General features: G+C 47.2%; 1 protein-coding gene across 1 annotated transcript in view; it reads right to left on the bottom strand.

Annotated features, from left to right (window-relative positions):
• The window catches only part of LOC146870586 (copine-8-like), a 1,950,277-nt gene extending 1,937,911 nt beyond the window's left edge, over positions 1 to 12,366 (bottom strand). The window contains exon 1 of the mRNA XM_085643269.1: positions 12,351 to 12,366. Coding sequence (XP_085499395.1) covers positions 12,351 to 12,365 — 15 coding nt within the window. The 5' untranslated portion in view covers position 12,366. The remainder of the gene's footprint in view (positions 1 to 12,350) is intronic.
• Positions 12,367 to 12,697: the final 331 nt, after the last annotated feature.

Here is a 12,697-nt window from a genome sequence, read left to right on the forward strand (position 1 = left end):
GAAAGATAATGTGAATTTACAGAAAATATGCTCTCAAGTTTAGCTTATAGATCACCTTCCAAACCTCTGTGGGAAAAACATGAGAAAATTGTTTTCTCTCAAACATGATTCATGATATCCCAGCAGAAGGCTTTTCCACATGGTAAAATCACCTTAGAACACACCACAATTCCTAAAATGAGTATGGTACCATCAACAAATGATTTATAATGTAACTAAAGTCTTAAAACCTTCTATTAACTGCAATGCATTTAAATGAGGTGCTATCATGTATATTTTTCCCAAGATGGCTGCCAACACTTCTTGGATGAAGTACTGACAGCCAATCATATCTCACGATGAGATGTGTGGTTAGGCTCCGCCCAGATATATCTATCTTTTTAACTCTAATTTTCTCAGGAACTTCTGAACGGATTTACACCATTTAAGCAAAAGGCACGAGTCTGAACTGAGGACTACCTCTTTGCCAAATTTGGTGTAATTCCGTTCAGAAGTTCGGGCTGTAGCTGCGTCAACAGGTCCTATGGGAAAATGCATGGGGAAGGGGTAAATAGGAGTAGGGTAGATAGGGGTAGAATGGGGTGGTGTAGAGTGGAGGAGGTTAGGATAGATTTGTAGTGGGGTAGATTGTAGTGGGTGGGTGGGGTTAATTGGGGGAGTGGGGTAGATTGGGTTGGAGGGGAGTAGATTGGGGTGGGGTGGGGTAGATTGGAGTGGGGTAGATTGGGGTGGAGTAAATTGGGGTGTAGTGGGGTAGATTGGGTGGAGTGGAGTAGAGTGGGGTGGAGTGGAGTAGATTGTGAGAGATTGGAGTGGGGTAGATTGAGGGGGGTTGAGGTAGATTGGGATGGGGTGGAGTGGAGTAGATTGTGAGAGTGGGGTAGATTGGAGTGGAGTACGGTAGATTTGAGTGGAATGGGGTAGATTGGAGTGGAGTGGGGTATATTGGAATGGAATAGGATAAATAGGAGTGGGGTCATTTGGATTGGGGTTGATTGGGGTACAGTGGAGTGAAGTAGATTGTAGTGGAGTAGGATGGGGTGGAGTTGGATAGAGTGGTATGACATAGATTGGGATTGGGATGGGGTGGGGTAGATTGGAGTGGAGTAGAGTAGATTGGAGTGGATGGATTGGATGAGGTAGATTGGTGTAGGGTAGTTTGGGGTGGAGTGAGGTAGGGTAGATTGGATTCGAGTTGCCTGGAGAGGAGTGAGGTTGATTTGAGTGGCATGTGGTAGTATGGAGTGAAGTGAAGTGGGGTAGATTAGAATGGAGCAGGGTAGATTGGGGTAGAGTTAAGTAGATTGGGTGGATTGTGGTGGGTAGATTGGAGTGGAATGGTGTGGAGTGAGGTTGGATTGATTGGAGTGGAGTGAGAATGATTTGGGAGAGTGGATTTGAGTGGAAAAGAGTAGAGTGTGGTAGATTATTGTCAAGTGGAGTAGGGTAGATTTGGTGGATTAGCATAGGGTAGATTGGAATGGGGTGGGTTACATTGGAGTGGGGTAGATTGGGGTAGCGTAGATTGAAATGGAGTGGGGTAGATTAAAAAATTGTAAATTGTAAATTGATACTTGTATTGCGCACTACTCACCCGCAAGGGTCTCAAGGCGCTTGTACGAATACCGCTGTGGAACCCATCCTGGCTTTCCCTGTGAGGCATCCACTCCTGGGCACCCCCAAGGTGGAGGCCAGGCATCCTTAGCGTTGTGGGGGCCGTTGTGGAGATTAAGCAAGCTATTGCCCAGAGTTGCAGAGTGGGACTCCATGATTGGAATGGCACTGAGGCGAGAATTATCAGGTCCGTGGAATTTTTTTGAGCCCAAGACCCGCCAAGGCGGGGAATTGAACCCTGGTCCCGGGCTAGACCTCTGCATCAGGGTCTGCCGCTCTAATCATTGAGCCACACTTCTCCACAGATTAGAGTGGAGAGGAGTCTGATAGATAGCACTGGGGTTTGGAGTGGAGTGGGGTAATTGGAATGGAGTGGGGTAAATTGGACTGGTGTAGATTGGACTGCAGTAGAGTGGAGTGGGGTAGATTAGAGTTGAGTTGGGTAGACTGGAGTGGAGTGGGTTGGAGAGGGGTACATTGGTGTGGGGTTGACTGGAGTTGATTGGAGACTGGGGTAGATTGGAGGAGAGTGGGGTTGACTTGAGTGGAGTGCGGTGGATTGGGTTGGAGTGGGGTAGATTTGAGTGGGGTGGAGTTCTTTGGGTTAGATTGAGTTGAGTGCAGTAGATTGGAGTGAAATAGATTGGATGGAGTGTAGTGGGGTAGATTAGGGTGGAGTGGGATAGATTGGAGTGGGGTAGATAGGGTTAGAGTGGGGTAGATTGGGATAGAGTGGGGTATATTAAATTGGAGTAGATTGGAGTGGTATGGGGTAGATTGGGGTGGGTAAATTGGTATGGGGTAGATTGGAGTGGGCACGTCTGTAGTGGAGTGGGGTAGACTGGATGACAGTGGAGAGGACTGGGGTAGATTGGAGTAGAGTGGGGTAGACTGAAGTGGGGTAGATTGGAGTTGTGTAGATTGGAGTGGGATGGGGTAGACTGGGGTGGGTAAATTGGGTGGGGAAAGATTGGACGGGGTAGATTGTAGTGGAGTGGGGTAGATTGGGTGGAGTCAGGGCTGGACTGGAAACTCAAACCAGCCCTGGCAGTATTGTCAGACCAGCCCCCATGAGAGTGGGGGGCACAAGTGTGAAGCACTGCTGATTTTGTCATTGGGGGCTGATATTGCAGCACCACTGCGAAACCAGCCCCCGGTAACAAAACTGGCCCCCACTGCTGCAAAACCGTCCGCCCCACTGTTCCAGCCTCCAATGGAAATGCCAGATGCCCGCTATGGTTAATCCAGGCCCTGAGTGGAGTATGGTCGATTGGAGCAGAGTGGGGTGGATCAGGGTGGAGTGGGGCAGACTGGAGTGGAGTAGGGTAGATTGGAGTGGAGTGGGGTGGGGTAGAGTGGGGTGGAGTGGAGTAGAGTGGGGTGGAATAGATTGGGAGAGATTGGAGTGGGGTAGATTGAGGGGGGTTGAGGTAGATTGGGATGGGGTGGAGTAGATTGGGTGGAGTGGAGTAGATTGTGAGAGTGGGGTAGATTGAAGTGGAGTACGGTAGATTGGAGTGGAATGGGGTAGATTGTAGTCGAGTGGGGTATATTTGAATGGAATAGGATAAATAGGAGTGGGGTCATTTGGATTGGGGTTGATTGGGGTAGAGTGGAGTGAAGTAGATTGTAGTGGAGTAGGATGGGGTGGAGTTGGATAGAGTGGTATGACATAGATTGGGATTGGGATGGGGTGGGGTAGATTGGAGTGGAGTAGAGTAGATTGGTGTGGATGGATTGGATGAGGTAGATTGGTGTAGGGTAGTTTGCGGTGGAGTGGGGTAGGGTAGATTGGATTGGAGTTGCCTGGAGAGGAGTGAGGTTGATTTGAGTGGCATGTGGTAGTATGGAGTGAAGGGAAGTGGGGTAGATTAGAATGGAGCATGGTAGATTGGGGTAGAGTTAAGTAGATTGGGTGGATTGTGGTGGGTAGATTGGAGTGGAATGGTGTGGAGTGAGGTTGGATTGATTGGAGTGGAGTGAGAATGATTTGGGAGAGTGGATTTGAGTGGAAAAGAGTAGAGTGTGGTAGAGTATTGTCAAGTGGAGTAGGGTAGATTTGGTGGATTAGCATAGGGTAGATTGGAATGGGGTGGGGTACATTGGAGTGGGGTAGATTGGGGTAGCGTAGATTGAAATGGAGTGGGGTAGATTAGAGTGGAGAGGAGTCGGATAGATAGCACTGGGGTTTGGAGTGGAGTGGGGTAATTGGAATGGAGTGGAGTAAATTGGACTGGTGTAGATTGGACTGCAGTAGAGTGGAGTGGGGTAGATTAGAGTTGAGTTGGGTAGACTGGAGTGGAGTGGGTTGGAGAAGGGTACATTGGTATGGGGTGGACTGGAGTTGATTGGAGACTGGGGTAGATTGGAGGAGAGTGGGGTTGACTTGAGTGGAGTGCGGTGGATTGGGTTGGAGTGGGGTAGATTTGAGTGGGGTGGAGTTCTTTGGGTTAGATTGAGTTGAGTGCAGTAGATTGGAGTGAAGTAGATTGGATGGAGTGAAGTGGGGTAGATTGGGGTGGAGTGGGATAGATTGGATTGGAGTGGGGTAGATAGGGTTAGAGTGGGGTAGATTGGGATAGAGTGGGGTATATTAAATTGGAGTAGATTGGAGTGGTATGGGGTAGATTGGGGTGGGTAAATTGGTATGGGGTAGATTGGAGTGGGCACGTCTGTAGTGGAGTGGGGTAGACTGGATGACAGTGGAGAGGACTGGGGTAGATTGGAGTAGAGTGGGGTAGACTGAAGTGGGGTAGATTGGAGTTGGGTAGATTGGAGTGGGATGGGGTAGACTGGGGTGGGTAAATTGGGTGGGGAAAGATTGGACTGGGGTTAATTGTAGTGGAGTGGGGTAGATTGGGTGGATTGGAGTGGGTTAGAGTACAGTGAAGTAGATTGTGGTATATTGTAGCAAAAGTGAGTGGGGTAGGGTAGATTGGGGTACACTGGAGTGGAGTGGGGTAGATTGGAGTGGGGTAGAGTGGAGTGTGGTAAGCGGTGTGGAGAGGAAGGGTGTAAAGTGGAGTGGCGTGTTATTTCATGGGTCGTAGAGTGAGTGGCGTAGATTGGAATGGCATGGAGTCGGGTGGCGTGGCGCAGAGGGTCTTAGAGTGGAGGAGCGTAGAGTGGAGTAGCAGGTCTTAGCATGGAATGGAGTGGCGTACTATAGAGTGGAAGGGCATGGAGTTGAGCCGAGTGGAGTGGCATAGTGTGGAGTATGCATGGTATGGTAGCGCACTGCCATTACAAACAATACATTTTCAATTGAAATGACCATTACATTTACACCGAAATATGGTTTCACTGCACACAAACGATAATGTGTGCAAATCTCATCACCCAGTGGATTGATGTGTTTTGATCATATTCAAATATTTGTTTCCACCACACTTCAGAATTACTAAGAGATGTGCTTCATTTGTACTAAATCTGAAATATTCAGAACCATCTGCACAATTCATCTTTTTTGTTGTATGCTAGAAAAAAACATACTACACCCTTTCCTTATCCATGGCTACTCAGCAGAATTGTCACATAAATTCTCTCACTTTGAAGTCTGAGAAAGACAAATAAACACCAAGCTCCCTGGAAGAGAGAGCCTGACATTTGACCTGTCTTTGAATGCAGAGCAAATGAGACAAGATAAGAACAAGATTTAAAGGCCTGTTTACAGAAGGAAGTTTGTGGAAGAATACAGTAAACAGAGTTTGGCCAATAGGAGGGACAAACTCAAGCTGGAAACCCTAAAGCAAATAAAGCCAGCAAATAGAATGCCAGAAAAAGGGAGTTACAAACCACAATAATGGTAAGCAACGGGCGAAACTCATTCCTATGTCAACTTTCTGAAAGTCCCCAAGATGTCTTTAGCAAGCCAGAAAGTTGCACTGTTTAGTAGGCGTCGACCTAAAAAGTGGACTTGATGAGCCACTCACTATTAACATAGGATGTCTTGGGGCAGAGTCTGGTCAGAGACAGTGATGGCCACCTTCATTTGAGCATCTGGCGGCCAGCGGAAAGAGGGGCTGTTTGTGCTATCCGGGTGGTGTCTGCACCATCTCCTGGTGATGGCAGGGAGACAGGAGACCTGGCGGAATGTGTAGAAGGGATTTTTGAGCTACACTCGGCCTGCAGCTGCGGGACGGGGGCAAGTGGTAATGCCTTTGGAGGAGTGGTGGATACATTTAGCTGGATCTTAACAACTCCGAGAAGGCAGCAGCACGGTCTCATCTGCGCCAAGGACCGGGCTGCCAGACCCCCGGAGGTTACTGAGACCAAATGGTGTCTGCAGCCTACAGTGGTTTACTGGGGAAATACCATATGTATTGACGTGCAACCTCCATGTTGTTCTCTGAACTTGGGTACACATTGGCCAATGCCTCCTCACCCTCTGCATCTAACAGTGAATAGCATGTGATACTGACGGGGTGGATGGCCTAGTGGACAGCTGATGCTGTGCGTTGGAGGCGAGCTGGCCTTTTCCCCGGAGTGCATGCTCTTCCTCTGGCGGGTCTCACGCCCTAAAATGTCTGGCTACTTCAGAGTATCCATCACCCATCTTGGTTGTTGCACCATTGTCTCCTCTGCTTCTTTTGCCTGTACCATCACCAGACTGAAATACTTAACATCTGACGGCCAAAGAGGAAAGTTTGGTTGAGGACCGGCCACCCCTCTTCTTCCTTCTATTCTCCCCATAGTCATGAGCTCTTGGGACCCGACCCACTGAAGGGGTGCTGCGGTGTACTAAAAATGCTACCAGGAGATGGTGCTCAACGGTGGTAGGCATATGGAGGAGGGAACTTCACACTGATGCACCACTGATGAATACGTCCATTTGATGGAGATGTTCCACTCACTTGTCTGATGTTATACAGGATATGATAGGGTTCTTCCACAGTTCGCACCGGTATATTGACACCCAACGGCCTCTATCACCACTAGGATTTGTTGGATAGCCTTGCCTACCCCAGGTGCGAGGATGGGATGAATCCTCTGTGCTAAACAGATCTAATTTTCATAACTGCAAGGGTACTACGGCGCGGAGGAGCTTTGCAGAGGCCAATCTGTGGTTCCCTGCATCACAAGCAATTAAAATGCAGCAGAGAGCAATACTAGTGTCACGTCCCCTCCTCACAGGAATCAACGATCTTGCTTACTAGACACTATCCATACCAGCCCTCATCGACTGATTGGAATAGCTAGATGCATAGTAACACACAAATTGCTCTTCTGGGAAGTGGTAGGAAGCAGCAAACAATCGAACACCATATCACAGTGCACAGAGGAGGCGACCGTGGAGTTTATTTGAAAGAAATCGCCACGGTGGGCACACAGCTTGAGTCCATGGATGGAAATACGTTTGAACTCACATCGGAAATTAAGACACTGCACGCTGAAGTGGGATCCTTTTATGCCATGGTAAAGGGCTGCGAAAAAAGTATAGTCCTCTTGGAAGAAAGGCTGAATAATGCGAGCTCCTGTGGCCTACACCTATGGTACCTGAAGTGGAAAGTGGTGATCTTGGAATATCATGAAACACATGACAACATCAGCTTCTTTGGGATTCTAGAAAAATGAAAACTAACAATGCTGTCTGGTGCTTGCTGGTACAATTGTTGTCCAAGCTGTTAGACATTACTTTTTGCCTTCATTGGAATTTCAAAGGGCCAGCAAGATATGACCTAGAACATCATCTGGGGTAAAGCATCCAGAACAAGGCCAATCATTGGCTTCTTCCTGAGACAAGAGCATTACAACGCCCGCCTGACGTGGAGCTTGCCCAGTGACTCCTTTCTTGGTGTGCGAGGGCCCGAGCTCCCTACTGACTTGTTGGGACTTGACTGACTAGGGAAACACAACTCTATCTCTTTTCAGTATAGGAACTGCATACCCTACCTATTACATTATAGATATTGCTGGAGCATGTATGCTGGACCTTCAAATGCTCCTGGTCCCCCCTTCTTGTCAGAATACCATTTCTTAGCCAGCCTAGAGGACTGAATGATGGATTGTACCCCACTGTCCTCAACAGATGAGGGGAATTCATCACTGCATCACGATAGGAAAAATCCACAGCGCAGCAGACAGCTACATCACTGTGTTTTTAATAATAACAATAATAAAACCACGTATAAAGCACCTGGTTACACCAACTGGCGTGTCCCCATGCTGGAAACCACTCTCCAGAAGGCTGGATGGAACAAGAGCTGTGAAAACATGGGCCAGACGGACATGAGCCTCACAGCTGGAAAAGCAAAGTTTTCAATCTTTTTCGAAAAATGTTTTCCAATGACTCGGCTCAGAGAAAGAGGGTTAATGCTTTGCAGTTTTTGGCTGCCAAGTAGCCGAACGAGCGCGCACCCATTCTTGCTCTTTGGACTTTAACCAGGTGAGCCCCTGTTGACCTGAGATGATGAATCGGATTATGGGGGGTAAAACAATCATGGAGATAACTAGGGCCTTTGCCCTGCAGACTCTGATTGCAAAGGCACAAGCTTTAAAAATAATTATTTTATTAATAGGCAGCCAGTACAGGTAGTCAAGGGCTTTCGCGGAGGAAGCTCTCCTAGGTAAGTTAAGGGACAGGTGTGCTACTGCATTCTGGATGCGTTGCAGCCTGTGGAGACATTTTTTTGTTGCTCCGAGATAGAGGAAACTTCCATAGTCCAACTGGGACGTTACAAGAGCATGAGCCACAGCTTTCCTGACTGAAACAGGGAGGATTTCCAGGGTTTTTCTCAACATTTTCCAAAGAAAATGGAGGAGAACATGTTCTTAAATTTGCAGAGGAACTCACCCATGAAACTTCAAGGACAAATCTAGATCACCTCTTAAACCACACACGGAGTGATCGAGAAATCTGTAGCTCAACATGCGGCGAGTGTCTAATGGTTCCACATCAGTAGTTGCAAGAATTGATGTTTATGATACTGTGTTATTGTTGTATTTTGGACAATTGCATGCCTATGCTCAGAATGATCATATAATGTTCCTCATCCATAGAGCTCCCTGATGGGACCCGGTTGCTATATCCAGCCTATTCTTTCCCTGGTGACCTCCTGTGTGGCATTTCTCCTTGCATGTAATCCTTCCTTCGATCCTCTTTGGGATTGTCATACACAGATAGATAGTCTATCCGCCCCTCTCCCAATGGGTAGTGCGTGGGGGACATAAACCCTTCTGGCAAATGACTGCTCCTCGTCTTAATCTTTATGAGTCTGTCCTTATCCTATTTGGACCATTTCCCAGACCTCATCTTGCACACCACCCTTCTCCTTCGCTCGGGAGATGGAGACACCCATTGGACATTGTACAGTTGGGTGATCCCCCTACCCCCGCAGGGCTTGATGGGCTAAAGGGGTAGACGCACCGGCAAAATAGTAGTATGGTTCAGTGATTCTTTGGGACACTTGGAGCAGACACCTCAACTGGCACCGTATACCCCACACTCAAGAGGCACCGTTTTATGCTGGTGAGTAGGAGTGCGAAGCATGCACACATACATTTTAGTAGGTTATGACATTCCACCATCCCCTTTTCCTACCTACCTCCCGTTCCCTTCTTCTCCTTCCCTCTCTTTCTCTCTCCCTACGACCGCACCTCACATTACCTGAGTGACCTTGTAGTTATCTATTGCTAAGCTGTCTGTACATCACCCCCATGAACAGATGGAGTTTATTGCACGTCAGGTACAAGTTCTCTTTTGTCATGATCATGTTGTCTCAACCACTACAGATTGTTTCCCTTAATGTGAATGGACTGACTAACTACATTAAGCGGAAGAAGATCCTCCCCTACCTGGTTTCCAAATTAACAGACATTGGACTGATCCAAGAAATGCACTTATTGCATATTGAATCCTCCAAACACAAATGTGACTGGGTGGGTCAGTTTCATTTCAGCTGCAAACCTCCTCCACAACCGATTGGGGGAAATGCACCGAAGTTCCAGTTCTAGGTAATCCTGAGTTGCTATTTTATTTAGGAAGTCCCAGTCGTGCACAGTACTGCAGTACATGGGCGGGTGATTAATTTTGATATCTGATAGCGAAAATTAGGGTGGAAGGTAGAACTCTTAGGGTAGGTTCCATCTATGCATCAAACAGAAGTAAGGAGGAATTAATTTTTTCGCCAGCTCAAGAGTCCTGACAGAAACAAGGACCTCCCAGTTGATTCTGTGTGATGACTGAAACCTCACCCCAACACAATTATAGACAGGACGGGCCCTGCGGACATGGTTCATAACAAAGACAGAGTGATACTGTCATATTTTAGAGATGACAATGGTCTAACTGAAATTAGGCGCCTTTCTTCATCCGGCGGAGAAAGAATACACTCATCATTCACAAGTCCCATAGAAGCTATACCACCTAAATATTTCTTCTTACAAAATGCCTCATGAATAAAACAATACCGAAATCACACCTAACTACTTACCTCGCGGACAATAGGGGATCAGTCCAATCAGCCCACAATATATGGACGGCAGCAAAAGACACGATCAGAGGACAGTTAATAAGGGAAGCATAGCTATCCAATAGACAAAGTCAGGCAAGCAAGCATCCCTAGAATGCGACATCCAAACTATGCCCAAGGACCACTATGCCAGACCCTCGAAGAATTTTAGACGCAAGCTTGAAAAGGCTAAAATGGAACTCAACGTCCTATTTACTGCAAAAACAGAGTATATACTCTACTGGCTTAAGGCCCGTCACTATGAACAGTGGGAAAAGGCAGGCAGGTTGCTTGCCACACAACTGTGACAAAGGGAGGTGGCAATGGCCATCTCTGCAAAAGAGACCAAAGTTGCAAAATCCTCACGGAGCCCCAGGACATATTACTGGCATTTGAAAAATATTACACCAAGCTATATAGCTCTGAACTATGCTACAATGAAGGCAAGGAGAGCCAGTTTTTGATGGCCTACGCTAACCTGCCTTAATGATGAAGGATGAGCACTGCGGGAAATACCGAAAGATGAGACCTCCCAGGTCACAACCAAACTCCTAGACAACGAAGCACCCTGGTAGGATGGCTTACTGGGAGAATTTTTTCAGTGGGTAATAGACGAAGTGGCGGACCTCTTTGTTGAGGCCGACAAAGAAACAGAAGTTGAGGGGAGTTTATCACTTTTCTCCAATAGGCACTGATCATAGTCCTCCCCAAGGCAGGAAAAGACCCAATGCTTTGTGTTAGACCTGAAACACTTAGGGTGTTCTTCCTCCAAACCTTTTGTCTTCCTCCATCAGTGCATGTACTCACTCCCTAAATACATGGTAACATTGGTGTACTCCTGATTGGCATGTTTAATAAGCTTATAAGTCCCTAGAAGAGTGATACTACATGTACCCTGGGCCTGTAATTTAGTTGCTACTAGTGGGCCTTCAGCACTAATTGTACCACCCACTTAAGTAGCCCTTTAAACATGTCTCATGCCTGCCATTGTAGCCTTAGTGGGCAGTTTGCCATTTTGACCTGGCAAAATCAGCCTTTGGGCAGGCCTACGCCTTCCTTTTTAATACATATAAGTCACCCCCAGGGTAAGGCCTAAACAGCCCATAGGGTAGGGTGCAGTTTATTTAAAAGGCTGGACATCTACCTTTAATTTTTGCATGTCCTGGTAGTGAAAAACCCTTAAACTCGTTGTTCACTAATTGCAAGGACTACCTGTACCATAGCATAACATTGGGTTACCCTATAACATTTAATAAGTGATAACTTTCAATAGGGACCAGTTAGGAATGTCTAATTTGGTGTCTAAAGAATTGTAATTAGAAACCCTCTATAATGGTAAAGTCAGATGTTAAGTCACTATTCTGAAAATATCACTTTTAGAAAGTTGGCATTTTCTTATCCCAACCATTTGGTGCCTGCAGCCTGTATCCTGGGTCATATGACTAGGTGTAGTTGGCAGTTGGTATTTATGTATGGTTTCCTGACAGTGAGACAAAGGGGGAATAGGATGGGTCATCTCTGACTTGATAAGAGGTGGAGATGTCACCTACCACTCTTGCATATCACAAAAACTCTGCCTTAGCACACTCACAAAGGGTTACAAACTAGTCTTTTGGGCCCCCAGACAAGCTTGGGCAAGGGCATTGAGGCAGGAAATTCCAAACACCTCCAGAACCTTTTCCTACTTCAAAGCTGGCACCAAGTATATCAATTGAAGCCTCCGACCCAAGTCTTCAGTACACTTCTGGGCCTGTGGAAGACGCAGAAGGACTGCTGTGCTGCTCTGCTGCAAGAAGGACTGCTTCTCTGCTGTCCTGCTGCCTGAGTGAGAAGGACTAGACCTGCATCTTGAACCCAGAACCACCAGAGTGAGTCGAAGGTCTAGTTGGCTAGCATCTTTATGAGAGTCTCAGGGACAGAAAAGTCTCCCACCACCTTGCACCCAACATGAACCTGGACTCTGCCTGCTATGAGTTATGCCACCTCAGTCTTGGACGCTAGTAGGTGGGCCTGAAGGTGCTCTGCCAGCCCAGCTGTGGTCTTTTGTGCGGAACCAATGCTCTGTGATGCATCTCCTCGCAGCTCTGCACCGGAACAGCCACTGCATGATGCATCCTCAATGAAGGACCTCGCATTGCAGCCCGCAGCTCATCAGAACAGCCACTGTGCGACACCTTCTATGCTCAGAACCTTCATTGCAGCCGTACAACTTTTAGGAACTGCCACTGCACAATGCATCCTCAATGCAGGACTTTGCATCGCAGTCCAGTGGCTTCCCAGAATCACAGCTGTGTGGCACATCCTCGACGCAGGACCTTACATCGCAGCCCACAGTTAATTGGAACCACCGCTGTGTGACAGATCCTCAAAGCGGGATCTCGCAATGCTCCACAATCAGGATATAAGATACTTTGTTCAGGTGGCCTAACGTGGTCCATGTATCTGGCCCACTCTCCACTGAGGTCAGCGTGAACTTGTGATTTGTTCCCAGTCTGGCACGTCCAGATAGCCACAGTTGGCACTTTGTGCTTTCAAGCACCATTTTTACCTAAATCTTTAAAATTGCATATCTTAATTTATTAAATTTTACTACATGGGCTGCATAAGTACACATTGCCTCTAAGTTAAGCCTG

Source organism: Triturus cristatus, chromosome 1_1, assembly GCF_964204655.1.
Source record: "Triturus cristatus chromosome 1_1, aTriCri1.1, whole genome shotgun sequence".
Taxonomy (NCBI): domain Eukaryota; kingdom Metazoa; phylum Chordata; class Amphibia; order Caudata; family Salamandridae; genus Triturus; species Triturus cristatus.